At 43.4% G+C, this 26,984-nt stretch overlaps 6 protein-coding genes and 2 non-coding genes across 11 annotated transcripts; 5 read left to right on the forward strand and 3 right to left on the reverse strand.

The window, feature by feature from the left end:
- Positions 1–1,208: 1,208 nt before the first annotated feature.
- Positions 1,209–2,138, forward strand: LOC143005532 (olfactory receptor 4S1-like). The gene has a single exon (XM_076157005.1). It carries the CDS (start codon positions 1,212–1,214, stop codon positions 2,136–2,138), a length of 927 nt encoding a protein of 308 aa, XP_076013120.1. The 5' UTR covers positions 1,209–1,211.
- A 5,302-nt stretch (positions 2,139–7,440) lies between these two features.
- ormdl1 (ORMDL sphingolipid biosynthesis regulator 1) lies at positions 7,441–10,824 on the forward strand. Of its 2 annotated transcripts, none has more exons than XM_076155813.1 (4): positions 7,441–7,788; positions 8,869–9,048; positions 9,777–9,928; positions 10,034–10,824. In XM_076155813.1, the coding sequence occupies exons 2-4, from the start codon at positions 8,875–8,877 to the stop codon at positions 10,167–10,169; spliced, it is 462 nt and encodes a 153-aa protein (XP_076011928.1). In that variant the 5' UTR covers positions 7,441–7,788; positions 8,869–8,874; the 3' UTR covers positions 10,170–10,824. The 2 variants fall into 2 exon arrangements, with proteins under 2 accessions (XP_076011928.1, XP_076011918.1); XM_076155803.1 differs by having other exon boundaries at positions 7,443–7,784.
- Positions 10,825–10,864: 40 nt separating this feature from the next.
- On the reverse strand, positions 10,865–14,642 carry adat3 (adenosine deaminase tRNA specific 3). Of its 2 annotated transcripts, none has more exons than XM_076155778.1 (2): positions 14,534–14,642; positions 10,865–12,047 (listed from the first exon to the last, which is right to left on the reverse strand). In XM_076155778.1, exons 1-2 carry the CDS (start codon positions 14,579–14,581, stop codon positions 10,944–10,946), a joined length of 1,152 nt encoding a protein of 383 aa, XP_076011893.1. In that variant the 5' UTR covers positions 14,582–14,642; the 3' UTR covers positions 10,865–10,943. The 2 variants fall into 2 exon arrangements, with proteins under 2 accessions (XP_076011893.1, XP_076011883.1); XM_076155768.1 differs by lacking the exon at positions 14,534–14,642 and adding an exon at positions 14,053–14,508.
- alkbh6 (alkB homolog 6) lies at positions 12,387–14,087 on the reverse strand. The gene has a single exon (XM_076155790.1). The coding sequence runs from the start codon at positions 13,588–13,590 to the stop codon at positions 12,886–12,888; it is 705 nt and encodes a 234-aa protein (XP_076011905.1). The 5' UTR covers positions 13,591–14,087; the 3' UTR covers positions 12,387–12,885.
- Positions 14,643–14,776: 134 nt separating the features above from the next.
- On the forward strand, positions 14,777–17,099 carry osgepl1 (O-sialoglycoprotein endopeptidase-like 1). Of its 2 annotated transcripts, XM_076155747.1 has the most exons (7): positions 14,798–15,206; positions 15,294–15,681; positions 15,762–15,966; positions 16,069–16,217; positions 16,438–16,568; positions 16,656–16,727; positions 16,914–17,099. In XM_076155747.1, the coding sequence occupies exons 1-7, from the start codon at positions 15,007–15,009 to the stop codon at positions 16,996–16,998; spliced, it is 1,230 nt and encodes a 409-aa protein (XP_076011862.1). In that variant the 5' UTR covers positions 14,798–15,006; the 3' UTR covers positions 16,999–17,099. The 2 variants fall into 2 exon arrangements, with proteins under 2 accessions (XP_076011871.1, XP_076011862.1); XM_076155756.1 differs by lacking the exons at positions 16,656–16,727; positions 16,914–17,099 and having other exon boundaries at positions 14,777–15,206; positions 16,424–16,516.
- Positions 17,100–17,650: 551 nt separating this feature from the next.
- trnag-gcc (transfer RNA glycine (anticodon GCC)) lies at positions 17,651–17,721 on the reverse strand. Its single transcript has one exon. It is a non-coding gene; the product is annotated as a tRNA-Gly (tRNA).
- Positions 17,722–18,118: 397 nt separating this feature from the next.
- trnav-cac (transfer RNA valine (anticodon CAC)) lies at positions 18,119–18,191 on the forward strand. Its single transcript has one exon. It is a non-coding gene; the product is annotated as a tRNA-Val (tRNA).
- Positions 18,192–18,458: 267 nt separating this feature from the next.
- Positions 18,459–26,737, forward strand: sympk (symplekin). Its single transcript, XM_076155824.1, has 27 exons — positions 18,459–18,652; positions 18,913–18,986; positions 19,355–19,420; positions 19,557–19,610; positions 19,800–19,873; positions 19,961–20,087; positions 20,181–20,430; positions 20,520–20,690; positions 21,135–21,374; positions 21,458–21,603; positions 21,689–21,839; positions 21,928–22,144; positions 22,231–22,381; positions 22,483–22,718; positions 22,833–22,914; positions 23,006–23,119; positions 23,367–23,514; positions 23,639–23,799; positions 24,075–24,183; positions 24,270–24,370; positions 24,612–24,702; positions 24,948–25,049; positions 25,196–25,383; positions 25,465–25,641; positions 25,728–25,817; positions 26,146–26,331; positions 26,430–26,737. The coding sequence occupies exons 2-27, from the start codon at positions 18,924–18,926 to the stop codon at positions 26,601–26,603; spliced, it is 3,669 nt and encodes a 1,222-aa protein (XP_076011939.1). The 5' UTR covers positions 18,459–18,652; positions 18,913–18,923; the 3' UTR covers positions 26,604–26,737.
- Positions 26,738–26,984: the final 247 nt, after the last annotated feature.

Raw genomic sequence — 26,984 nt, forward strand, 5'->3', positions numbered from 1 at the left:
AGTGAAATTATACTATTAAAATGTCTTGGTTTGGTTTTTTCCTATTATTCTGAATTTTATGAGAGTAATGTCATAGATCTTCAAAATACAATTATCTGTATTTCTGTGTGTAACCTTGTATGTGTAGTGTATTTAATCTTACTGGGAGCGTTGGAAGATTTGTAGAATCTTTAAAACTTAAAGATTTTGGAATAAAGGAGGTTTTTGTTCAGAGGGATCAAATTAAAATCTCAAACACTTGAACGCATCTTATGAAAAAAGGCATTTCTTGTAAAAATAAAACTGTGTGGTCCCATGTGGTAAAAACTGACTGATTACTGATTACTGATCCACTGTGAGTGTTGTAGTCCAGACTACAGTAAGCTTTGTTTGGGAACAGAAAACAACACGTGTGGAAAACCTCTCGTAATTGGTTATGTTATATTACTTAAAGAAAGGTTTATTTCAACAGTAATAATGATTCAGAACTAATAACCCTATGTATTATTGGAAACAGAGCTTTTAATATTTTATTGTTCATACAGCAGTTTAAGTTCAAAACTGAACAAAACAAAGACATTTTATACATGAATGGTTGATTACAGGGCTCAGCTTTACAAAGCCTAATTTTCTACTTTAAGCTTTGCTTAAACTCTACAAGCTTTTCACATGGGGCTGATTACACCCATGACAATGTGAAAAGGTCAATTCATTATGAAGTGTTTCCTTTTAACAAGGAGGATTCCTGTGTCTGTATCAGTGGTTTGTTTTGGAATCTGTCGAAGTTAATTACCACTCTGGGGTCCAGTACAGTTATCAGTGTAAAAAGTTACTTTGGTTGCTTTTTAACCTGTTACTGCAGGGCAAGTTCATTAAAATGCAATGTACATTTGATCTTAAGTAATAATAATAAATTCAGTCTTCTCGAGAAATCTTGCTCATCCTAACAATTGGAAAATAGAGCAAATTAACATCATCCAACCCTTAAGCTGCTCACTGATCCAATGAGTGAGCTGCTAGTTGGTTTCATTTGAATGTAGGCGTTAAACAGCCCACTGGGGGTGTAGCTATTGTGAAAACATTTAAACCAATGGCCCAGTGAGAAGGCGCTGAGAAAGGACAGACGCACGACACAATGCCCTTTTGGCTCCAGCAGCAGAGAAGGTTGTATATGTTCCTGTCTATATAGCTTTCAAATGACATCAAACAAAAAAACATCAAAAGTTTTCAATATGATTGATAATGTTTCAGAGGTAACAATGTTTACTCTGTCAGGGTTTAATGAAACAACAAACCACAGACGCATTCTCTTCGCTGTGACTTCATTGTGTTACTCTGTGATCTGGCTGGTAAACATGGCTGTTATTTCAACAATCATTGTGGATAAAAGTCTTCATGAGCCAATGTATATTTTCCTGTGTAATCTGTGCATCAATGGACTTTATGGGACAACAGCCTTTTACCCCAAATTCCTCAGTGATCTCCTCTCTCATTCTCATGTTATCTCTTATGCTGGATGCTTTCTTCAAGGTTTTGTCATTCATTCTTCGCTTGGTGCTGATTTTTCTATTCTAGCTCTCATGGCCTATGACAGGTATGTGGCAATATGTAGACCTCTGGTGTATCACACTGTGATGACTAAACAAAGGGTTTGTCTCTCTGTGTTTATTTCTTGGCTCATACCTCATTATATGTTGTTTATGAGCACAATAAGCACATTACAAACAAGATTATGTGGTTCACACATACCAAAGTTATACTGTATCAATGGGTTAATTGGTAAACTGGCCTGTTCTGCCTCCTTAGCAAACATGGTGATTGCATATTTTAATTACCTTTTTTATTTTGTCCACATTGTTTTCATTGTTTGTTCTTACATGCATCTGCTCAGAAAATGTGCAACATCCAGGGAGAATAAAAGGAAATTTATGCAAACATGTATGCCACATTTATTTTGTTTGATCACTGTTGTTGTTTCGGCCCTTTTTGATGTGTTGTACATGCGATTAGGCACAACTTTGTTGTCAGAAAGCCTCCAGAATTTCATGTCCATAGTTTTTCTCCTTATTCCACCTGTTATCAATCCTGTCATGTATGGTTTCAATTTGTCCAAAATAAGAAACAGAATTAGGACATTTATATGCAGTAAAAGAGTCTAGAAGCTGATTTTTGAGGAATAGGTCCAAGTTTGGTTTAAAATTCCACAAACATTAAACAAATCGCCAGTTTTCATGTCATACTTAACAAATCTGCAGGTTCCGCCAAAGGGCTTCTTTATTAAATGGTATATACTGTAAATTTATTTTCTGTGTTACTGTATTATTTGTTCCCAAAGAGCCAGGATGGGGTGTGTGAGAAAGGATTGGCTGGGTTTCGGGAGATTTCTTTCTCTCTTTTTTCTTTTCTTTAATTTTAATTTAAATTTTTCTTGTTTCCTTTGTTCTTCTCAGTGCTTGTTCTGTCCATACTGCTTTTTAGCCCATCTGACCTTGTTTGCAATAAATATACTGGATGGAATATGTTGTCATCTTGAAAATGTACAGAAATATCTTAATCTAACAAACAACAGCAACGTCATCTGAATACCAGGGTCACAGTGATGTACCAACTACCAGCAAATATATTGATATCATTCTCTTCCTTCATCATGTGTAAAACCATATAATACTTACAACATATTACTTAATTACATTTTCTTCTCTGTTAGAAAAAATCTAAAACATGTTGAATAACTGCAGGCTTATTGTTGTGCTGTAATAAATAAAAATATATTGCCAAAAAAGGGTTGCCTCAGAAAGCATTTTCATTAAATATTTCATGCTGCATTTCCAATTAGAAGGTGAGAGAATATTGTAGAGACATATTCATGTAAGGATTTGTAAGGAAAAGGTGTGTCCCTTCACATTCCCTGTAATTCAGGGAATTCCCTGTAGTTCCCATATCATCTGTACTTCACATACATTTAGTCTGTTCTGATGTTTCGTGAGATGACAGAGAGTGTGTGGTGTCTGCTGGACTGAATCCTCTTCAGTTTACTCTTATGGAGCTCCTTCACCTTCTCTGTGCATAGCCTGCTAGCAGTCGTAAAGTCCGGTGAAAAGATGCTGTGGACTTTGCTGAAGTGGGGCTCGATAGACACGCTCACACCGCGAATGAGACACACACGCACACCTGTCATTCACATTCGTAGAAATGTTTAATTCGTCATGAAAACATTATATTTTTGCCTTTTATTGGGGCTATTTTCGGCGGCAATTGTCAAATCTGGCGCTTGCTTGCTAGTCTGCTAACATCACTTAATGTTACGGTGTGCGTGACGTAGCCAAACTTGACAGCAGAGTCATTTGTTTAGCTGATAGTTTATGTTGCTACAGACATGATACCTGCAAAATATTTCTAATATCCACATTCTTTGTGCAGATGCGCTGTAGATCAATTACCACTGGCAGAAGCTTCCTTATTTCCAGCAACGTACCCCTATGCAGACCATCTTACATTGTGAAACTTCAACTTTACACACGATATTTTTAGCTCACTCCATATTTCTTGTATTTTGTATTGTTAGTGTCCTATTTGCAAGTATAAGCTTAACAACTCAACTACAGAGCAGTTAATTGTGCTGTAATACAGTGTGATCTGTTGACAGTTTGAGTTATATATTATAATACTGGTGTTATTCTAGACTTGAACCTTTGTTCTGTAAGACTATCATAAAGACAATGATGTATACAACTATAATATATGTAAAATGATGTGTCTCATAACATGAAAAAAATCAAAGAAACCTAGACTTGCAAGCAAGTTTAAAGTAAATTTTAATGATCAGGAATGAATACATGAAAACATTCGCTGGTGGGCGCTCATTTCTGCCTTGAGGTAAAACAGGCACTGATGACCTTCTGACCACTGCTGAGTGTGGCTGCTTTAACAATGGGGGCTTTGAAATGTTTCATGTGCCTTGCTTCACTCAGGATGCAAAATAATTCCTCCAGAGGTGGGAGTTGAAAGTTTCTCAGACAAGGGCCTGCCAGATGTTCCTCATTAGCTGTTCTTAACCAGGTCTATTCAGCAGTCTCGCCCTGATCCTGACTGAATTCACCACTTGGTGGTAATCAGTTGACAGCTTTGTTTGTCTCTTCACTTGGGTGTCAAAAACACACCTGCAGATCTGATAATACAACCACTCAGCTCATCTTTGGCCAAAGCTGTTGTGATACCAAGCAACACTTGTGAGGGGCCTTGTGCTAAAACACGATGTCTATTATGGACAATCCATGACTAACACAAACGTCCAAAAACAACGTTTTCTTCATTCACCCTTTTGATATTTCAGTTGAATTTGGAAAAAACATAAAATGTATCAGCTGACTAACAATGAATAACAATGTGCATTCATGGATGCCGTCCTCTATCCTTTTCATGATGCATTTAATAGGGCTGATTGAAAGAGAATGTGACCTGTGACTTTACACAGGAACCAGTTGGCGGTGTTTTAGGAGGATTAGCTTGCAAAGGAATGGGGGATTCATCCAGACAGACCATATTACATTGTGAAACTTTTTCTTGCTCACTGCCAGTGGCGCCTGCGGAAATTTTTCCCAGGGGGGGGCCAGATGGGGCCACTGAAAATCTAGGGGGGGGGGGCAACCAAAATCGAACGCCGTATGACGCTGTTGTTGTATAAAGGCTAGATAGACTAATAATGGTACAGTTGACTTACAGTTCCACAAGAATCCTGTTTTAATGTGTTTTGTATCTGTATATGTGTTAGTCAAGTCATTGTATTTCCAATAGACTATTTGTTCTTTTCCTTAAAAAGACAAATATAAAACTTGATGTGAAGGAGTATTGTACCATAATAGTACTGAACCAAACATTTACTGGGAACAAGCCTATTGAAGTTTAAAAATACCACACTGGCCTGCAATTTTGTTCAATACAGCTTTATTTCTCTGTTGCTGCATATTTTTGTAAATGAAAACTTATATACATTATACACATTATTAACATTATACCAGTCTTTAGAGAAGCACCGTCTTCTATCCCCTTGATAGGTTCAAGGGAAGATCTTCAGTTGTGGCTGCATGGGCTGCTCTGCTCTTGACTGGGAGATATCTATGATGAAACAAGGATAAGTCAGTAATTATGATATAATAATGATAATACTAATCTGAATAGCTAGCCCCTTTGCTTTTGCTACTTAAACCCTGCAGAATAATGTGAGGTGAAACAGAACCTTGATGGTCACAGTGGAACCTAACAACAATTAGTTTTACGCTTTCCTGTATCTATGGCAATTCTGCCACTGATACTGCTAGTCTGGCTAGTAACACTCTGAGACTGAGACTTAATTTTGAGTTTGTTTAGGTAAGATGGTGTTATTGGTTCAGCAGGGATTTTGTTTATTTTGCCGTGTGTTCACAATGAAGTCATGTAAATAGTGTGAATTCATTGTTAATAGCATAACCTTCTGTCAATGTCACATACATCCCTTTGGTCACTGTAAAAGAAAATCAACACTTGATTGTTCAGCTTGTGCTACATGTGTGGTGATTTTCCATGATAATCATAAGTGTCCTAACAGTCAGCAACACACACACCTGCTCTCAGTTCCCTAACCAGCCAAGAGTTTATAATCCAGCCAATTCCTCCTTATCTCTGCTGAATCATCTCAGAATACAGACACAGAAACAGAGGCCTTGGAGGACAGCTTGCTGGTGAGTGCACCTACACCCATGGAGCCCAGTCAACACTCTAATGAAACAATGTGGGATGTGTGATATGGGCAAAAAATATTCATTACAATATGTTTTGATCCCTCTACGATATTTGATAAAGATCTTCATCAATTAACGATGACCCATTAACAATGACCTAAGGCATTTCAATATTAATTATTTAATAAATGAATGGTGATCCTGCCTGATTAATACTCCTTAATGTATATGGTTAACCTTTACCTGAGGTTTTACAATTTAAAAGTGATCACAATCTGGAGTCATATTCATGAGTATGGCAAACCTATGAGTGAAGAAGGCGATTTGTGTGTGGTACACCTGTATGCAGTGAAATACCAGCACAGAAATGTACGTGTAACGTAGAGCTGGAGCCAGTAACTTGTGGTTTTAGTTAGAAACAAAATGCAATAGAGAGATCCAAGGAAGGTTAATTCTCAGGCAACTGGTCTTGGTTGTAAAAACCATCTATGAAGAATTACATTTTTACTAATGTTATTTTGATGAAAAAAATATAGTTGCAGACTCTGATGCAAACCAAAGTGTTGAATATATATATATATATATATATATATATTGATAATGTTGAATTCTCTTTCTTACTAATATTCCTCATTTAAACAAATTGCCAGCTTTCATGTCATACTTTACAAATCTGCAGGTTCTGCCAAAGGCTTCTTTATTAAATGGTGTATATACTGTAAATTTATTTTCTGTATTACTGTATTATTTGTTCCAAATGAGCCAGGATGGGGTGTGTGAGAAGGGATGGCTGGGTTTAGCTCTCTTTTTTCTTTTCTTTAATTATTCCTTTTGTTTTTCTTGTTTCCTTTGTTCTTTTCAGTGCTTGCTCTGTACAGACTCCTTTTTAGCTCATCTGACCTTGTTTGCAATTAATATACTGGATGGAATAAGTTGCCATCTTGAAAATTTACAGTAATATCTTCATCTTACAAACAACAGCGACGTCATCTAAATACCAGGGTCACAGTGATGTCACCAGTAGCAGCAAAGGTTTCTCTTCCATTTCGATATCATTCTCTTCTTTCTTCATGTGTATAACCATATATTACTTACAACATATTACTTACTTACATTTTCATCTCTGTTAAGAAAAATCGAAAACATGTTGAATAAATGCATGCTTATTGTTAAGCTGTTTTAAATAAGAATATGTTGTGAAAAAAGAGTTGCCTCAGAAAGCATTTTCATTAAATATTTTATGTTTCTAATTTTTCCAATTAGAAGCTGAGAGACTATTTTAGAAACATATTCATGTAGGGTGTTATACGGAAAACTGTGCCCCCCAAAACGATTGACTTTACAAGGCGATGCCATCATTATAGCATAATGTAAGATACGTTTAGTGCTGTCAATAATGATTTGTGCTGTATACTGATTATTAGATAATTAATCAAGAAGTCAACATTTCTATTTGTACAGCATATTCTCGTCTATTAATATCTTTAATATAATTATTATGCACTTTTTGATTGACATCTTGTTTGCTCCAATCATAACCAGACAAATAAGCAAAAAAATACAGACAAGCTCTAAAATTACTCCTTTAACAGGTAACCTAAGATTTATCAGTCATTGGATTAGGTTTCGTATACTTTGTGTTACTAGCTCATTTTGAAAAACAGACATCTTCACTTGTGCATCCTCACGCTAACTTTGCAGTTTATTTGGGAAACGGATGTAGTCACTTGTGTATCCTTGCGCTAACTTCTCCAAGTTCCGTTTCGAATCCATTTACCACAAAGTCCAGAATAAGCGAGTTACAGATGTCGTGGCGCTGATTGGAAGGCATGCTTGACCGTAGAATAAGAACCCCTTGTTTATTGCGTTCCTAGTGTTCTTTTTTATATTTAGATATTTTATCTTATACCATTGTTGTTGTTGCCTGAAAGGCCAAACTCGGGGATGAAATTCCTCTCCACTTACACTTCCGCTCGGCTCCGTCTACGTGCTGCTTGCGCCGAGTCCTGCGCACATCAACACGGGGATCAAGCGTTTCTCCCGGTAACGGTTCGCCCCTGAATCACGCTCACTGCTCGGCTGCTGCCTGTAAGTACGTAGCTCCACACCGTGCACACGCTTTAGTTCACACTCTGAACCTTAAACGCAACATCGGTTCATTCTCGCAATGACAATGACCAACTTGGGTGTGGGAATAGGCTGGTTTTGGATCTGACTATATCCTGAAAACGAAAACAGTTGCAACCTTGTTTACAACATTTAGCCAGCAGAGGTAAGCTAATGTTAAAGCTGCATTAGATAACACTGTTTTGTGTCAATTCACCGTATTGTCTCCTCAACTCTATTTTATTTTTTTTTACAGACACAACAAGTTCTTCTGACAGTTTAGTGAGTTTGTTATTGCTAGGTAAATTGGCCAACAAATAGACAAAGCCCTTAGTAGTGTTTCCCAAAGTATTGCAAGCATTTAACCTATTAACTGAACTTAATTAAACTTGTTTCACAAATTACTGTAGTTTACTAGGCGAAGTTGAGAGGGACTCGATCACATCAGCTCAATCTTATTTCCACACACTCACTGATTCACTGTTATTCAGCTTATCAGAGGGCCAAAGTGTAAGTATATTGCAATTTTGTTGTGATAAATCTCTCATGTGTAAAATGGCCTAATATAATTTGTGTGTGTTTTTCTTTTAAAATTATTTCTGACTAATTTAGTCTTCATATGAACCAGCCACATCAGCATCTTCCTTATCAGCTCTGGTACATTTGGAGGTTGTTACCAGTTTCAAAAGGCTTACATTTGCTATTAAAGTTTGATTTTCATTAGCTCCCTGATTTTGAGAATGTGGGAAAAATGTGGCTGCTCCTTTAACGGCTCCTAGCTCTGTTCATGTTCTAGAATGTGTGTGTGTGTGTGTGTGGCAACTGCACGTCCGCCACAGTGCAAAGTTGACTAATATTACGCAAGATGTTTTTTTTTTAGTTATCAGAGTTTGAGGTCAGAGTGCAAGTGTGCAATGTATCGCCAAACAGTTGGGAAATTTTCCGTCTATTCTGGAGGGTTTATTGCAACAATCGGCTCACATTTTTAGAAAGTGCTCACACATACTAGTAGTTGTTGTTCCACTGAGGCATGGTGTTAAAATCCTGTTGCGTTTTGTCTCCACAGACCAAGATGAACGTGGGTGTGGCGAACAGTGAGGTGAACCCAAACACTCAGGTTATGAACAGTCGGGGCATCTGGCTGACCTATGCCCTCGGCGTCGGCCTGCTTCACATTGTGCTCTTGAGCATTCCTGTCTTCAGCGTGCCCCTGGTCTGGACGCTGACTAATGTCATACACAACTTTGTAAGTAACATCCTGGCACTCTAGACAGCTGCTGATGGAGCTGATCTCAGTATATTTTAGAAAACTTTATCTGTGTATGTGTGTGTGTGTGTTGTGCTGAATGAGCTTGTGAAGTTGTTGAATTCTATTTTGGGGAAGCTTCCCTTGTGACACGCTGACAGGTGACCTATTATGACGATTTCCCCGCCTCACATCAGGTCTGCAGGCCAGTCTGGTGTCTGTTTACACGCCCAACCTCAACTAAAGAAACAGGGTCAATGTGTGTGACTTCATCTACCAGCGCAGACTTGAAGCTGTTGGCAATAAGGAAGCCTGTAAACAATAACAGCAACATTAACTACACCCTATTGTTTCACACAATACACCAGTGACTTGGCTGTCAGTGTTTTGAATTTATTATGTTTCCCTCTGTAATGTAGACGACCTGTTCAAAGCTGATAGGCAAATAGAAATGACTTCTTGCCAAGGTCCTGTTCTTAGTTTGCAGTAAACACGATCAAAGAGCAGCGATCCAATAACCGACAGTGAGAACACGACAAACTCACAAATTCTTTCCCAAATGTAAAAAATGGGGGTTTCTAATATCCACAACTACTCCAAACTCAATGAATTACCAACAACAAAGTTGCTTAGTTTGATTGAGTGTTGCTTTATTGTTGGCTGACAGGTACAGATTCTTCTCACCTCCATGTTATTAACTAGCTGCTGCTTGGTTTGTTGTTTTGCAGGGGATGTACATCTTCATGCATGCGGTGAAGGGCACTCCCTTTGAGACTCCAGACCAGGGCAAAGCCAGACTGCTGACACACTGGGAGCAGCTGGACTACGGCGTGCAGTTCACCTCATCTAGAAAGTTCTTCACCATCTCCCCCATCATTCTGTATGTATAACACGTCATTTGATTCAGTCTTTACAACGGTCACAGAGTCTAACCCCAGCCTGTCTGCCATGTCATCTCAATGCATTGTCCCGTTTTGCTCCACAGATACTTCCTGGCAAGTTTCTACACAAAGTACGACAAAGCTCACTTTGTGATAAACACAGCCTCGCTTCTGACTGTGCTGATCCCCAAGCTGCCACAGCTGCACGGAGTCAGAGTGTTTGGCATCAACAAGTATTGAGCCGTCATCAAGTGCTGTGCGTCAAAGTTAAGCCTGGAAGCTGGAGCGCACGCGTGTGTGTGTACGATGTGTACAGTTTGTGTAAATGTCAGTCATTAAGATGAGATGTTTTAAAGAAGTACATGTATAGAGGATGCCGTATGCATTACTAACTTATGTGAGTGTGAGGTGCTCTGGCTGCTGGACCCCGGCTGGCCCAGGGGTCAGCAGGCAGGCTTCTGCTTGAGTGTTTGTTCTCTTCTCTCTCCATCACTTCACACAGTGACAAAGACTTGAGTACGAGTGTGTTTCTAGCCACAGTATTGTCCTAAATGTATTTTTCAAAAAGTTTACTTCTAAGTGTAGGAGCCTGTGGCTCATTGTTTATTTTGTGATGAATGAAGTCATACTGTTTTTTTGCATGATTTCCATTTCTCTCTTGTATCTCAATCAGTTGGGGCAGAAGTGTATCACTGTACAGTTTTGTGTATGTTTAAAGCAGATGTGTTTACTGATGCAGGTCTACAGTGTCACTGACTACAAACTTAATATCCATGTAGCATTTGTGTTTAGACTAACATCTTGCTATCACCATGGCAGCTAGTACTGCTTCATTTGTCCACAGCTCACATCAGTCTTTAGTTGCTCACATAATTAAAATGTTTGTGCCCTCAAATCTCTCGTCTAGCTTATGATTCAAGTCAGCACACACTCACTGGAATAAACAATGATTAAAACTTTATTTTGATTCATTCTGAGGAAAACAGGATTGTTCTTGTAGTCAAAATGGAGACATCAGCTGACTGAGTGTTGTTCTCTGGTCACAAACTCCAAACTGCAACTTCCTGCGTGGACGCCTTCTAATCCATTCAGATCCTCACACTGTTTGCTCAACACTCCCTTGTAGACCTCAAAGCGATGGTTCAAATCTCTCTGTGTGTGGATTTTATATCTGGTCCCTAAGGCGCCGTCGGCAGAGGCGGTCCCATAGAAGACGCGGCCTATTCTGGAGTGGACCAGCGCCATGGCACACATCAAGCACGGCTCCCGGGTCACATAAAGGTCATAGCCGGTGCATATGTACGCCTGCCTGCCCTCTTCTGCATCAGGCTCGCTATGGGAGGCATCTGAGGTGGAGCTGGGTGCTGCAAAGCAAGTAGGGTGCTTGTCAAAGGAATACCGTCCTCCGCCTTGAGCCCGAGCCACCAGGTCGATGCAGACCATGACTGCATGAAGGAGCGGGTGCTCGCCTCTGCAGTCGTGACCCGCCGCCACCACGCTGTCCAGCTTTGGGTCGACCATCACGGCCCCCACTGCCTCAGACCCCGACGTCCCCCCGGCCCTGGCGGCGGTCAGAGCGGCCTCCATGTGCGCCTGCATCCTGCCCATCTGAGGCAGGCTGAAGAGCTCCCCTCTCAGGGCCACCGTCACCTGCTTGTCCTCGTGAAAGGACGTGGGCCAGTGTTTGCTCGCCTGCTCAAACTGGGGTCGGGTCAATGGAGGGTGAGCGGGGACCCGGACCACAAACGGCTCACCTAACCCGGTGCTAACTTTGCCTGAGGGCAGCAGGGAGTCGATGCTGACCGTCTCATCCGTGTCCACGTTTGGTGCGTCACTGCAGAGACACAGCAGGATTTCCAGCGGGTGCCTGACGCCCTTCTGCTTGCACGCCCGCACCCTCTTGATGTACTGAAGGCCCGGCAGGGGGTAGAGGCCGCTCACCTCCCGGACCAATCGAGACGTCTCCTTCTTGTCCACGATCGGCGCGGCGAACGCCTCTATGAGCTGGGTCTCTCGCGTCTGCTCATCCGACAGAACGGGATAAGCCACCCAGGGGTCTGCGTCACATACAGAGCTTCTGGGACGTTTGGCCTGCGGCTCCATTGTTCTGGCGTCTTCCTGTCAAATACAAATACAAACCAATGTAGAACAAAGTCAGGAGAATTGCAGGAAAGAGCACTTGATGGCAAATCCCGGCGTCTGTCATAGGTTTGAGTTTGATCGGCTGGCAACTTCCTTGACATAGCATTTATTGTGATATAAATTTGTTACTTGAAACTTTATAAGCAACAGTTTTAATATGTGGTTTTTCAGTTTCCGGTTCTTTATATCACAGGACATAACTTTGAATCTGTGACAGCTTATCAGGCAGACAAGGATCTCAGGCCTCGTACACACAATAAGGTCACAAGGCAGCTGATGTGTGAGGGCTTTTATTTGGTCTCTTTGCTTCAGAACAAAGTGCCGAATCAAAAGCGGTACAAAGCTGTTTAACGGGACACATCTGATAGCCGAGTCTCAGTCTGAACCGCAACATCTGGGTCAGTGTTCTCCCACTAGGTCACGTGTTGTTGTAGGTGCAGGTGGCCGAGGCCTTTTCTGCCTTTAGAAACACTCATTGTTTACGAAGAGCAGGTCTGGAGTTTGGATTCTTCGTTGAACTTAACACACAATACCACTCGCCAGCTGTGACCGACGCCGTGCCAGCATTTGGATTTGGCACTACATGAAGCCGTGTGTGTCGCTTTTGCTGTAGCTGAACAAGACAAAAAGATGTGGAGTGAGAATACAAGAGGATAGAAGACAGGAACAACCTAATCAACTTCAGTCAAATCTATCTCACCATTAAGTCAATATTAAGAGTTTTGAGCCATCGATCATCCTAAACAGGTTTAAGACTTTAGATTTAAGAGTATGTAAAGGTCTAAGTAGTGTCCTTCCTTCCTTCCTTCCTTCCTCATCTCCTTCCGAGGAGGAACTTTGCCTTCAGGACTTTGGGGACGTGCCGTATGGTCAGCGACACCCTGGTGCCGCGGGTCAGCGTCTCCCCCTGCAGAGCCCCGGCAGCGTGCAGGTTCAGCACCTTGTCGGTCAGCGTGTCCTCGCCGCAGGCCTGGATGCCATGCAGGAGCTTCTTGTACATCTCATCCTGCAGCACCAGGAGGCTGCGCGGCTTGACCAGCAGGGAGAAGACGTAGCGGCTCTCCTCCGTCTGCGGGGCGTCGGCGTCCAGGCTGCCGACGGGCTTGTAGAAGTCGAGGAGCGTGTGAGAGCCCAGGCTGATGGTGGTGACGGTGGGGTGGTAAAGGGGGCCGTCCTCGTGGGGCATGATCCCCTCACCTTCCTTGTACTCATTCAGCAGCACGTGATTGGCCGTACTCCCACTGAACGCCCCGAGAGAGGAAATCTTGTCACAGTGCTGCTGGAGCCAATCCGGGATCTTCTCCGTGACCATGCCTTTGGGGTGCGGTAGGCCTCCCCAGTTCTGGAGTCGTCGGCCTGAAAGTTGGGTCCACTTGGTTCTTGGTGACTTGTAGACCTGCTGTAGGAGGAAGGTCTCCTCATCTTCACTAATGAAATCTGGGATGTAGTACACTGTTGGAGGAGCATCATCCACCACAAACTGCTTCAACTCCTCCAAAATACAAGTCTGGTGTTCCATGCTTCCTTTTAAACGCTTATCATGACGTTATGGTTGAAATTCTAACAAGTGACTCACTCAGGGGATGTTTTGGAAGTTAGCCGCTCCTGGCTAACCTACAGAGTGATGTTACAAGGCAGCAACGCGCATCACAGCCGCGTTTGACTCACTACAAGCCGAGACACGTTGACACAATCATTCAAAACTCAGTCGGACATCTAAAGGAGCCTCGTGAAAACACACGGGTTAGCAAGTTAGCGACATAATAGTCTATTTACAGGCTAACGTCAGTAGCAGCATGTTTTTGATCGCCCGCTGTAAGATGCGAGCCAACGCACTTCCGTGATTTAAAGCGCCAGCAAAACGGCTTCCGTACTTGCCCATTAGTATATTTACGATACAAATATTTGGTACAAATACAGCATAAAAATAAAGCTTTGTCAGTAAATATGCATATCAGGTGGAACGAGTAATCTTACGGACCACGTCAAAATCAAAGCTGTCTCTCCGTCGAAGCAATACAACGCGTTGTTCGTGTTGCATTCAATGTTCGAGATTAAACGAGTGGATTTTCGATCTCTCAAATCTCTCCAGTCCAGTTGGACACTCGTAACAGTGAGGCAACTGCAACCTATTGTTGAATATATTTATATCTCCAATTGTACCAACTACCAAATATCTCATTAACTCTACGCGGAGGATTTTCTCGAGTATTCTAGATTTCTTTTTTCTTCGGTATGGCGTGGTAGTTGAAAATACGACAATTGTCGTACCATGAAGGCACCATCAGGCCCCATAAGGCCACCAAACGGAAAGACGTTTTCAAACAGTGAAACAGCGCCACGTTAGGAACTCGGGCATACAAAGCCTCTGCACACAAAAAACAGAAACTTTAACACGTTAAACCAAAGCATTATTTACAAACTCTAATTTTGCTTTATTGCAGAAGCATATCGATACTTACACTAAGGTGTATGATCGAATCGACTCTGTGTTCCGCTCCATTCTCCATGCTTCCTCGCGTGTGCGACTGACTAAATCGTCCCCCAAAAATTAGCCGTCATTTTCTTGGACCGGCTCGTTATTTACTCTTTATTCTTCACTCATTTAAGACGCACTGTCATTTGAGATTAATTTCAACCGCTCACCGACTGGCTTTGTAGTTTTATATCCTGAAACTTCGAGCCACTATCAAAGTAGTAGACGGAATTATTTTTATGTTACACATCCAGAGCGCATTCAGTTAAATGTCACAGGAAAGAGGACACATTTACTCGTTGTTAACGTTTGCGTTATGGTGTATAGTTTAATATGATTTCTGTTACTGGTTTATATCTTTATATGTGTCTCACGGTGACTTGTCACTGTTGTGTTTTAACATGTTTAACTCGGAGTTAAGTTATATAACTCCGAATTACAAACTTAAACTACTTAAACATGTTTCATTCAAAAGCAGACATTCTGCAAAGGCTGCTACAGCTCCGACACACAGTGTGGACTCCTTGCGGAAAAGCCGCCTGCTCCAGACTGGTTCTGGGCATTGAGACCAGCTGCGATGACACTGGAGCTGCAGTGATGGATGAGACCGGCTCAGTTTTGGGGGAGTCTCTTCGTTCACAAAAGGAAGTGCATCTGAGGTGAGTGCCAGAGATCGGCTTTCTTGTCAAATGTGATAGCACTCTGCAGGGGTTCTGACATCTTAGCCCTTCACCTGAATGCTGCAGGACTGGTGGCATCATTCCCATAGTGGCACAGCAGCTCCACAGGGAGAACATAGCCGGTGTGGTCCAGGAGGCTTTGGAGAGGAGCGGAGTGAACCCCAGCCAGCTCTCAGCTGTGGCCACCACAGTGAAACCAGGTTTAGCCCTAAGCTTGGGGGTTGGTCTTGAGTTTAGTCAGAGGTTTGTGAGGCAGCACAATAAGCCCTTCATCCCCATCCACCACATGGAGGCCCACGCCCTGACCGCCAGGCTCCTTCAGCCTGTGGCCTTCCCCTTCCTGGTCCTGCTCATTTCTGGTGGTCACTCACTACTTGCTGTTGCCAGAGGAGTCGACGACTTCCTGCTTCTAGGTCAGACACTGGACGAGGCTCCAGGGGACACGCTTGATAAAGTAAGACATTCTTGCCCCTGTTTTTGTGATGTTCAATTTGTGACCATTACCAAGACAAAGATTTATATTTTTATTCACAGGTTGCCAGACGTTTATCCCTTATCAAACACCCACAGTGCTCCACGCTGAGTGGAGGTCAAGCTATAGAGCTTCTGGCAAAGGATGGTGACAGGACCAGGTTTAATTTCACGAACCCTATGGGAAAAATCAGTGACTGCTGCTTCTCTTTTTCTGGGTTACGGAATCAAGTTACAATGGCAATCATGAAAAAAGAGGCAGAGGAAGGTGAGAGGGAACAGATAAGAGATGGACCCTAAAGCTTTTGAGGGAAATGGCTTTAGATTCTTCCATGTGAAAACTCCCTTTTGATTTGTTTTTCCTCACTAGGAATACAGCAGGGGACACTGTTATCATGCGTGAATGACTTTGCAGCAGCAACACAGCACATAGTTGCCTTGCATCTTGTAAAGCGAACCCATCGTGCCATCTTGTTCTGTAAGGAAAAAGGTCTACTGCCAACACCCAGTCCCACTTTGGTGAGCGTGATACTTTTTACTCTACTATACTACTTACAATACTCTTTATATTTGACTTAATTAATTATATACATATGTATTTTTACTTTGTTCATGAAAACCAGTTAGCTTTCATGCACCTGTTGAAAAGGTGAAAAGGTTTCTTTTCCTTCTAAACTCTGAATAAAAGCTGCAATTAAAATCCTTCTTCTTAATTTTCATCACAGTCTCTCTCTTTCAGGTGCTCTCTGGAGGAGTTGCTAGTAATCAGTATATCCGTAGGGCTTTGACCATTATCACAGAGACGACAGGATTGCGCCTGATTTGCCCCCCAGCCCAATTGTGCACTGATAACGGAGTGATGATCGCCTGGTGCGTATACCTGCAGGACCATTGACCCAGTGTTATGGCACCGATTTCACCTGCTGGTATATCCAAGACTAACCCTTGTTTTCACAGGAATGGTGTTGAGCGCCTGAGAGAAGGGAAGGGGATCCTGCCTCCAAATGTGGATGTAAGCTACGAACCAAAGTAAGTCTGAACTAAACGAAATCAGACTAGATGTCAATCCATTCTAATAGACGCCAAATGTTTTCATGCTCAGGCTTTCTACAGTATGATTTTTGTATTGAGTAATTTCAAACTCGACATTTGGTGAGTCATTGGTCTAACTGATCAATAAATGGACATTGGTTGACATAAGGGGGTGTCTTGCAGGGCTCCACTGGGTGTTGACATGACAGCAGAGGTGAAGGCAGCGGCGATCAGGATACCATCAGTCAAGATTAAGAGAACCACCTGAAACACTGCGCAAAAAACCTTTTTGTCACTTATCTCTTCTGATTTAATTTGTTATTAGTAACATAACACAACTACTATTAAATGTTTTTTGTAAATCCCTGTTGAACATTTATTGAGTATTTAGGCAGCGACTTTAGTTTAACAGCACATGTCCCACACTTTGATAACCAAGAGATGAAATCTGAAATTGCAGGGTAGGAAAATCACATGTTCAACTAATTGGTTAGTAGTTGTTGCTATGCAAAGGTTGAAGCAACAAATTGAAGGTCAGAGTGATCTTTGGTAGGACAAAAATCAAAAATCAAAGTCTAATTTGTGATACTTTCTTCATCCCAGAAGTAAAGGAACAGGGGACATTTCACGTGTAAGGTGAACTAATAACCACTACACCACGGAAACTACAAATGAAAGGGGTGTACAGTAAACAAACAAAAAAACAAAGGTAAATCAATGTTTTCTTTTGTGAAAATGTGCAGCTACCTCTTGTCAGATAGACATTTTCTTCAATACCATCTCTTTGTTAGTATAGTGGAGAGTAGTAAATACTTTTTACAAGGAATCATTCCATATAATACGTATGTAGTGACCTATCTAGTGACTTGTGATTAATATGTTAGTTGATGTTTTATTTGCTGACCTCGCAAAAAGGATGATGCATTGGCCGGGAATCGAACCCGGGCCTCCCGCGTGGCAGGCGAGAATTCTACCACTGAACCACCAATGCACTGATACACAATACATGTCGGGTTACGATTAGGTAGGTTAGTAACGGTACTGTTCTATGTACCGTTACATAGAATAGTTTTAATACTCATAATAGAAATAAATCAACGCCAACCCCGATAGTTTCCATTAAGCAGTGATTTGAAGATGACCTATAACATGAACAACTTCATAACCTGTTTCTTCTAATGGCCGACGATTAGAAAATGAAGACCAATTATAAAAGCACATTATGTCAACCATGTAGACATGCTGTTTATCAGCCTCAGAGGCCTTTTTTGAAGTAGACATGTTGTTAACTCTTGTATAATATACAACGTAATATATTATATGACGTTACGGGAACCGATGAATACTTAGGGTTATGTAATTTAGAGCACCATGCTCTGTCGTCATCCGTTTCCGTAGTGTAGTGGTTATCACGTTCGCCTCACACGCGAAAGGTCCCCGGTTCGAAACCGGGCGGAAACACTTATGCCATGCTGTGTAAACAACTGTAGTGTAACTACTTTTTCCACAAACAATATGTAAAGTTCTTTTGAAATCACTTGCTTTCCTTTTTACTCAGTATTTCTCGTGCCCCCTGCCTCCCTCTGTTTCCGTCTTTTTTAGCTGTTAGCAGTTAGCAGTTTCAGTTAGAGAACTGCTCACCGACTAATGCGGGGATCGAAGCTTCCAGCAGGAGGCAGCGTAACACCACGATGTGTTATGCACTCCCCAACAATAAGTAGGCGTAGAAGAAGAGAGACACCGCTCTTTCAGTTATAGCCGCTAGGTTCAAGTGCTTGTTTATTGAGGAAGCGCTGCTAAATTACATACATTTAGAACGTATTATCACACTGACTTCACTCTGTGACTTCTGTTACGAGGAAGAAATGGGTCTCACACATTCTTAGTATCGCACGGATTCATTAAAACGTGGTCTGCTAAAGGTAATTGATAGCATGTGGCTAATACACTAGCTGAGTTCCAATGTATATTAATACGTAAATACTTGCTGTTGGCTCTTAGTAACTAAATGCATTTACAGTTTTAATGTATAGAAGTGGCTAGTAACAACGTCGATTGGCCTAAACTGTGATATATTGATTATGTTGACCCATGTTGACACCTGCTAACTCACGTCAAAGTATTTAAAATATTGTTGTAATCACGCCGTTTCTGTGTGTTTGTGTTATTCATGTTTACTTAGTGAGGAGCAGCATGGATGTAACAGAGGAGGAGGGGGACACCCCCCGAGCCATCGACATGACCACCAGCGAAAAGGTACAACCAGTTGAGATACTCTGACCTAATGTCCACCGTCGTATGGTATCACAGTCATTCCGTAGTTATTGTTTATTTTTGGTAGATCCGTTTGAATAGCAACGCAGCAAATGCATATTGAATTGTTTTTATTATCGTAGGTGTGACCAGTATTGTAACATGTTGCACTGGTCAGTCTTGATGGGGAAATGTGATTGATCTGTATCATCTGAACTTTCCTCTGCTTTTTATACATGGACAAACTAATAAGCACGTTGGCATTCAATTAGATATAGAAATGATAATACATAATTAGATGGGAGACAGGCGGCTGCCATCATTCCATGTCAAATCTATTTAATTTCATCATATTTGATTTCATTTTCCAGGTGGTGGATCTCCTGAATCAAGCAGCTCTGATGCCATCGGATGAAAAACTGACGGTGCTCAAACAGGTTTGTGGTCTCCTTGTTTTGGGTTTTCTCTGTTGACATTTTCAAAAGGAAATGTTTCTAATAGCGGCGACTAGAATTCTTTACTCTACCCACAAACCAGAACAGTAATGAATCCATGACCTTATCTCATTTTCAGGTTCAGGAACTTATCATAAACAAAGATCCTTCTCTTCTTGACAATTTCTTGGATGTAAGTAACTACAAAAATGCATTTGTTTGTTTGCAGTTGTTTATATCATGATATAGGGTGTTATTTCCTGTTTTACATTTAAGTCAAAATATTGATTAGATGGATGACTATTCAATCAAAAATATTCAGCCTAATGTTTTGGACCTTAAATACACAAATCCAAGTTGAACTGGACTCTGTGTCTTGTAGGAGATGATCGCCTTTCAGACTGACAAATCTATGGAAGTGAGAAAGTTTGTCATTGGTTTCATAGAAGAAGCCAGGTGAGTTGTAAACAGCTGATGGATCCAAAATGTCGTGTTTAACTCTGCCGTTTTCTTAAATCGTCTGTCATTTTTTGTCTTTTTCAGTAAGAGAGACAACGAGCTTCTTCTCAGACTGATCGCAAACCTGAACATGCTGCTGAAGGATGAAAGCGTGAATGTGGTGAAGAAAGCCATCCTCACCCTCACTCAGCTCTACAAAGTCTCTCTGCAGGTACACACACACACACACACACACACACACACACACACACACACACAGGATGTGGATGTGATTTATAGTGTTTGTTCACGTCTTTCCTGCCAGTGGTTGGTTCGTTCCAAAACGGTGTCGGAGATGCAGGAGGCATGCTGGGATATGGTCACTCAGATGAAAGGGGACGTTCTGGCCCTACTGGATTCTGAAAACGACGGCGTGCGCACTCACGCCATCAAGTTCACCGAGTCGTTAATTGTCACCCTGTCGCCGCGGACTACAGACTCGGACATCCCCAAGAGACAGGAAGGGGACATCAGCCTGGATAAAGTCCCCAAAGACCACTCCTACATTCGCTGCGGTAAGAGTAACAAGCAATCACCACAGCAGTGAAATAGATACTACTTTTTAAATGTGGTAAAGAGAAATATAAACACCTGTTGCTCTCAGACGCTCTGTGTGAGGAGGGAAAGACGGCGCTGGAGAAGCTGCTAAAGTTCATGGTCCACCCGGCCATTTCCAGCATCAACCTGACCACCGCTCTGGGCTCACTGGCCACCGTGGCCCGTCAGAGGCCCATGTTCATGTCAGAGGTGGTGCAGGCGTACGAGACGTTACACGGTAAGTACGACTCAGACAAGTAAGACTGTCTCACCGATGTTGTGTCCCAAACGGCTTTCAGTCTCTTTGAACTCAGCCCAACATGTCAGAATGTTAATTTATATAAATGCATTAAGCTTATTAAAACTGTGTGCCAGTCATTTTGGCTTTATGTCATTTTATTGACTAACAGGTGGATTGTTATTTTCATTTATAATGATATTGTTTTTCTTTCAACACATGGAATCTCATGGTGAAGATGTCTAGAATAATTGTGAGCTTTGCTGTGTTTCTTTGATGTGTTTATAAAGAGTTATAAGCATAATAAAGCCAATAATACAGGCAAGCTTTAACATTACTGCTGCAAGTCCTTAACAAAAGTACTCAGGCGAATCTCGACATGTATGTAAACTATTTAATCAAGTGGAATTTACAGATGTTTTTATATATTTGTCCCTCCTTTAGCCAACCTGCCGCCCACACTGGCCAAGTCTCAGGTCAGCAGCGTGCGGAAGAACCTGAAGCTCCACCTGGTGGCCGTCCTCAAGCACCCCTGCAGTCTGGAGTTCCAGGGTCAGATCAGCACCCTGCTGCTGGACCTGGGGATGCCCCAGAGTGAGATAACCCGATCCACGCCCGCCCCACGCGAGCAGCGCAAACGCCCGCGCCACGAACAGTACACGGAGGGGAAAAGGATCAAGATGGGTCAGTGGTGATGAATAATGAAAGAAATGATGAAACAGTCCTTACTTACTTGATGTTAACGGCTTTTTTGCCTCCGTGTTCAGAGCCGATTGAAGACGACGAGGATAAAGAGGAGCCGGCCCCTCTCGCCGTCTCTAAGCCGCTCGCTGTTCCGACACCACAGTCTGCTATCGACGTCACAGCCGAGTTCCTGAACCCGCTGCTCTCCCCCGAGAACGTGGCCAACCTGGTGAGCCCGCCGTCCCACATGTCACTTTCACTCCAAAGGTCTTGAACCTTCCGGCTCACGTCTTCATCCCTTCCCGGTGCTTTAGGTGTTGATCAGCATGGTGTATCTGCCCGACGTCATGCCAGCATCTTTCCAGGCCACATACACGCCTGTTGAGTCAGCAGGCACGGACGCCCAGATTAAACATCTGGCCAGGCTGATGGCCACACAGATGACCGGAGCAGGGATCGGTCCAGGTTAGTGACGAAGACCTTTTAGAACATAAGGTTGTAGCTGTTTTGTGGCATTTTCCATGGTTCTATATACAAAACTATAATGTCTTAGGACTCGAGCAGTGCAAAGCTCGAGAAGGAGCCTGCAAAGATGAGGACGCCGATGCAGAATCCAGCAGTAAGGACACGCTCATCAAACGCAAAGTGCCTGCTGTGATGGTGGGCCAAGCCATCTCTGTGGTGGGAGGTTACAAAGAAGCGCAGCAGGCCGCCGAGGCTCCGGCTGTGAAGAAGCTTCCCGAGCCCATCCTGCCCTCCACGCAGACCAAGTGAGTTCAGTACTGGATTATCATCACAGTATATTGGGCCAGTGTATGCATTCAGTTTATTATTTTCTGTTGTTGTTGTTTTCCAGACTGGCAGGCGCGAGCGGGAGGAAGAAGGTGTTTCGTTTAGCAGACGTCATTCAGCCTTTATCGGGGTCCCAGATCGAAAAGTTAACATCGCTGACGGTCAAACGGATCCTGCATTCTGAAAAGGCGATAGCACAAAGTGGAATGTCTCATGTAAGTAAACCAAAACAACAACGCGTCCGTCAAACGTTCGGCCTTGTTTCAAACCGCTGCCTGTCTGTGTACGATGACCATCAAACACCCGTGTGTGGCAGGTCCGCGTGAAGCTCCTGTCCAGGCTGGTGACGCAGTTTGAGGGGATGATGAAGGACGACGTGCTGGAGTTCATCCTGGAGGACATCAGGACGAGGAGCGACCTGGCGTTCTCTCTGCTGTACCAAGAGTATAACAACTACCTCAGCCACCTGCCCACCGGCCTGCTGGACAGCTACGACCACTGCCTCTACACGCTGCTGTCGGGCCTGCAGGAGAAGCCGGAGCAGAGGGACGGGTGAGTGGACGGCTCTGAAAAGGGCTCTCATGTTGCAAAGATACGGATTGAGAATTGGCTTGTCCGGAGACTGAGCCACTTGCCGTGTTTGTAACGTCCCGTCTCCTCCTCCAGGCTCTTCACTAAACTGGTACTCGAGGCTCCCATCTTAACAGAGTCGGCTTTGGATGTAATACGCCGTTACTGTGAGGATGAGGTACAACAACAAGATGCCACTGTACATCCAAACACATGATACCGTCTGATATGGTGGCCGTTCCTCATGTGTTATGGCATCTTTTTTTCAGTCGCGGGTGTATTTGGGGATGACGACGCTGAAGGAGCTCATCGTCAAACGTCCGTCCAGGCAGTTTCAGTATCTGCACGTGCTTCTGGATCTCAGCTCGCATGAAAAGGAGAAGGTGACAACACAACCGTATCTATATTGTTTTAATATGAAATACTGCCACGCTGCCACTAGATGGTAGCAGAGACTCAGGGTGATGAGGCCCGTCTCACTAGAGCACCACTGAGAGAATGTTCATGGTAGTCATTTCCAGTCAATTCATCCAAAGAGATAGAACCACGTAGCTCTTATTGTTGTTGTAAAGGAGATGATGTGTTTGTCGCTGGACGCCTCAAACGTCTCCGTCCCCGTCTCCTCTTCAGGTGCGCTCCACTGCGTTGGGTTTTCTGAAGCGAATGTACGAGAAGGACCAGCTCAGGGATTACATTGAGAAGTTTGCACTGAACTACATGCAGCTGCTGGTCCACCCCAACCCCCCGTCTCTGCTCTTCGGGGCGGACAAAGACACAGGTTTGACCGACGAGACTCAAGCTTTCACCCGAGCGAACGTCACCCCCCCCCCCCCCCCCCCCCCCCCCCGCCCGTCCACTCTAACCACAAACTGTTTTTTTTTTGCTTGTCTTTGTTGGGACAGAGGTGGCCGCCCCCTGGACTGAAGAGACGGTGAGACAGTGTCTCTTCCTGTACCTGTCCCTCCTGCCTCTGAATCACCGGCTGGTCCACGAGCTGGCGTCTGTCTACACGGAGGCCATCGCTGACATCAAGCGCAGCGTGCTCCGAGCTATAGAGCAGCCGGTGAGTTGTCTCTCTGCCTCTCCTCCTCTGTCCTGACTGGGTCGTGTTTTGTCGTTTGGAGTTTGTCCCAATGGTTTTTGAAGTATAATGAACGCTAGAGAAGGTCAAATGGAACAAAAGAAACCAAAATGAAGGTTACAATCTCAAACCTGTTATGACATCAGGCTGTAGAGTCGTGTTTCTTTGGTGGGAAAATGTTTGTCTTAGGAAAACAGACTTGAATTTGCTTGTTTTCCTGTTTAGTTAGACATGAAGTTCTCTCTCTGATCTTCTAGATCCGTGGCATGGGGATGAGCTCCCCTGAGCTGCTGCTGCTGGTGGAAAACTGCCCTAAAGGAGCAGAAACTCTGGTGACTCGCTGCCTGCACATTCTGACAGACAAAGGTAAGAACTCATAAAACACAGGAGAGGAAACGCAAACGAAGAGTGTTAAGGTGTAAACTAACACGGCGGTTTGTGTCTCCGGTCAGTGCCTCCGTCTCCAGAGCTGGTGGAGAGAGTGAGGGACCTTTACCACAAACGCGTGCCGGACGTCCGCTTCCTGATCCCGGTCATAAATGGTTTAGAGAAGGTAACGGCTCCAGAACTCATCTCCGCTGGGTGAAGAGCCAAGTGCACATTGTACCGTTTATATAAGACTGCATAACCGGTGTGGCATAAAATCACAATATAAAGCAACCCCGGTGAGATTAGAGTCAGGTCTTCATCTCAAAATGTCAGCAAAACATCTCTGCTTATGTTTCTATACTTGGCCCAAAGTCCTCATCAGTGAATGTGTTTGACTTCACCATCTGCTGCATTTCCTCACACAGACTGAAGTCATCCAGGCTCTCCCCAAACTGATCAAACTCAACCCCATCGTAGTGAAGGAGGTCTTCAATCGTCTCTTAGGCACCCAGCACAGTGAGGACACACACACACACACACACACACACACACACACACACACACACACACACACACACACACACACACACACACACACACACACACACACACACACACACACACACACACACACACACACACACACACACACACACACACACACACACACACACACACACACACGTTTCATTTTCTTCTTCTCTGTTCAATCAAATCAACCACTAAGGGCCCTGATGTATTGTCACGGTTGTGTGTTTCAGGTGAGGGCGGTTCGTCTGTGTCTCCTCTCACCCCAGGAGACCTGCTCATCGCCTTACACAACATAGACTCAACTAAATGTGACATGAAATCCATCATCAAAGGTCAGTTTTCCTCTTCCTCTTATATAGCAGATGGACTCATTAAACCAGTAAAGCTCCCAGTAGATTTCTGTCAAACTAAGTTACCGTACCCAGTTAGTTCACTTCCTCTCAAATGAAGCCGCTGAGTCTATCCGCTCTACTTGCAGCTACCAACCTCTGCTTCGGGGAGAAGAACGTGTACACGTCGGAGGTCCTGGCGGTGGTGATGCAGCAGCTGATGGAGCAGAGTCCCCTTCCCATACTGCTGATGCGAACCGTCATCCAGTCCCTCACCATGTACCCGCGACTGGGCGGCTTCGTCATGAACATCTTGTCTCGCCTCATTGTCAAGCAGGTCAGCGTCACACTCTTAAGTTCAGTGACATCGCCGTCATTTGCGACATGTAGGTTATTCTGCTCTTCTTCTCTCCCGCAGGTGTGGAAGTATCCAAAGGTGTGGGAGGGCTTTGTGAAGTGCTGCCAGCGTACAAAACCTCAGTCGTACAGCGTGCTCTTACAGCTGCCTCACGCACAGCTGGCCAGCGTGTTTGAACGCTGCCCGGAGATGAGAGAGCCTCTGCTGCAGCACGTCCTCTCCTTCACGCCACATCAGGTGAGAGCTTCGTCCAGGGATCTGCTCAGTGGGGGGGGGGATCTGCATCTTTTCTTTTTTTCAAACCGTGACTTTTTCTGTTACAGCAAGCCCACATCCCTGCCTCCATCATGACGGTCCTGGAGGCCAACAGAAAGCTGGAGCCAAAGCCTGAGGAGGCTCCCATGGAGAAAGAGGTAACAGACATGTTGGTGCAGAAAGCCTGTTTGTCTTTATTTCCTTCTTCCTTTCACCTGTTGATATTTGCTTAAATTCAACTAGCATTTTCAGAAGATAATTTGTCCAATAGCCTGTTTAATTTTTCCAGCTTAAAAGTGGGGAAATTAATATTAATAACAGAATATTGGACAGTCAGAGGTTGACAGTCACTGAAACCCTGACAGGTCGGTTACTTTTGAAAATAAAGACGTTTAAGCCAGCTCTTCCTCTCCCTCCTCAAGAAATGACAAATAGGAAAAAGGATTAATCCATCTATTTGTTAACATGTGTTGTCATATCATACAGATGGAAATGGTTCCAGCTTCAGCTCCAGCGGATGAGGCAGAGGTAGAGGCTCCTGCTGTGGAACAGACTGAACCAGAGCCACCAGTCCAGCAAGTCCCAGCTGTTATAGACGATGAGGAAGAACCAATGGAGCAAGAACAGCCTGAGCCTGTGAGAGGGGAGGAAACGGATGACGCCGTTTCCCAGGTAACACTTAAATAAGGCCTCATGTATGAACTGAAGCTCTTTCCCATCTGGTGGCTGCTGTGATCCCTAGGCTGAGTTCATGTTTATGTTCTGTTCAGGTGGAGTTGGAAAGAGACACGACTCCCTCGCCTGAGCCAGAGCAGGTGGAGGAGACGATGGAGATGTCTCAGGCCGAAACTTCAGGCGTCCAGGAACCAGCGGAAGAGGTCGACGAGGATGAAGTCACTGAGACTGAGTCTAATGAGGCAAATGCCAGTGAAGAGGCAGAATAACTTCACAACACAAACTGGGCCCTCAAGTTATTGTCAAGTCATGTTTTCGTATTCTTAGATGATGTGCCTTGTTTATGAAAGCGTTCCACACAGCTTGTCCTGAGCAGATAAATAAAAACAATACTGCTGTTTCACTTGTTGTTATTTGTTTCCTTTATTGGTCATTTTCAAAGAAGATGGTCAGTTATTTTTATGTTTTTGTTACCCTTTCCCAGCTTACTGGAATAAGCTGCTGTTTCATGATAACAAGGTTGCGAGTTAGAAACCTGTTATTCCTCTCTGACCCTTGAATACGGAAACGACGAGCTTAACGTTGAGAGTTTGAATCCTGTTTTTGCAGAAAAGCACCAAAATTTGCGCTTTAAAAAGTAAAACTTATAT

The sequence above is a fragment of the Genypterus blacodes genome, unplaced genomic scaffold, assembly GCF_046128005.1.
Source record: "Genypterus blacodes isolate CSIRO-AG114 ecotype Tasmania unplaced genomic scaffold, CSIRO-AGI_Gbla_v1 ptg000008l_1, whole genome shotgun sequence".
Lineage (NCBI taxonomy): Eukaryota > Metazoa > Chordata > Actinopteri > Ophidiiformes > Ophidiidae > Genypterus > Genypterus blacodes.

Coding starts and splice junctions, on each gene's coding strand:
- LOC143005532 (XM_076157005.1), top strand. CDS start 1,212: ATGATTGATAATGTTTCAGAGGTAACAATGTTTACTCTGTCAGGGTTT.
- ormdl1 (XM_076155813.1), top strand. CDS start 8,875: ATGAACGTGGGTGTGGCGAACAGTGAGGTGAACCCAAACACTCAGGTT. Junction 9,049..9,776: donor CTAATGTCATACACAACTTT/GTAAGTAACATC, acceptor GTTGTTTTGCAG/GGGATGTACATCTTCATGCA. Junction 9,929..10,033: donor ACCATCTCCCCCATCATTCT/GTATGTATAACA, acceptor TTTGCTCCACAG/ATACTTCCTGGCAAGTTTCT.
- alkbh6 (XM_076155790.1), bottom strand. CDS start 13,590: ATGGAACACCAGACTTGTATTTTGGAGGAGTTGAAGCAGTTTGTGGTG.
- adat3 (XM_076155768.1), bottom strand. CDS start 14,112: ATGCAACACGAACAACGCGTTGTATTGCTTCGACGGAGAGACAGCTTT. Junction 12,048..14,052: donor ACAGCTTTGATTTTGACGTG/GTCCGTAAGATT, acceptor TGTATTTGACAG/GAAGACGCCAGAACAATGGA.
- osgepl1 (XM_076155747.1), top strand. CDS start 15,007: ATGTTTCATTCAAAAGCAGACATTCTGCAAAGGCTGCTACAGCTCCGA. Junction 15,207..15,293: donor CAAAAGGAAGTGCATCTGAG/GTGAGTGCCAGA, acceptor TGAATGCTGCAG/GACTGGTGGCATCATTCCCA. Junction 15,967..16,068: donor GAAAAAAGAGGCAGAGGAAG/GTGAGAGGGAAC, acceptor TTTCCTCACTAG/GAATACAGCAGGGGACACTG.
- sympk (XM_076155824.1), top strand. CDS start 18,924: ATGGATGTAACAGAGGAGGAGGGGGACACCCCCCGAGCCATCGACATG. Junction 19,874..19,960: donor GGTTTCATAGAAGAAGCCAG/GTGAGTTGTAAA, acceptor TGTCTTTTTCAG/TAAGAGAGACAACGAGCTTC. Junction 22,915..23,005: donor GCCGTTACTGTGAGGATGAG/GTACAACAACAA, acceptor TCTTTTTTTCAG/TCGCGGGTGTATTTGGGGAT.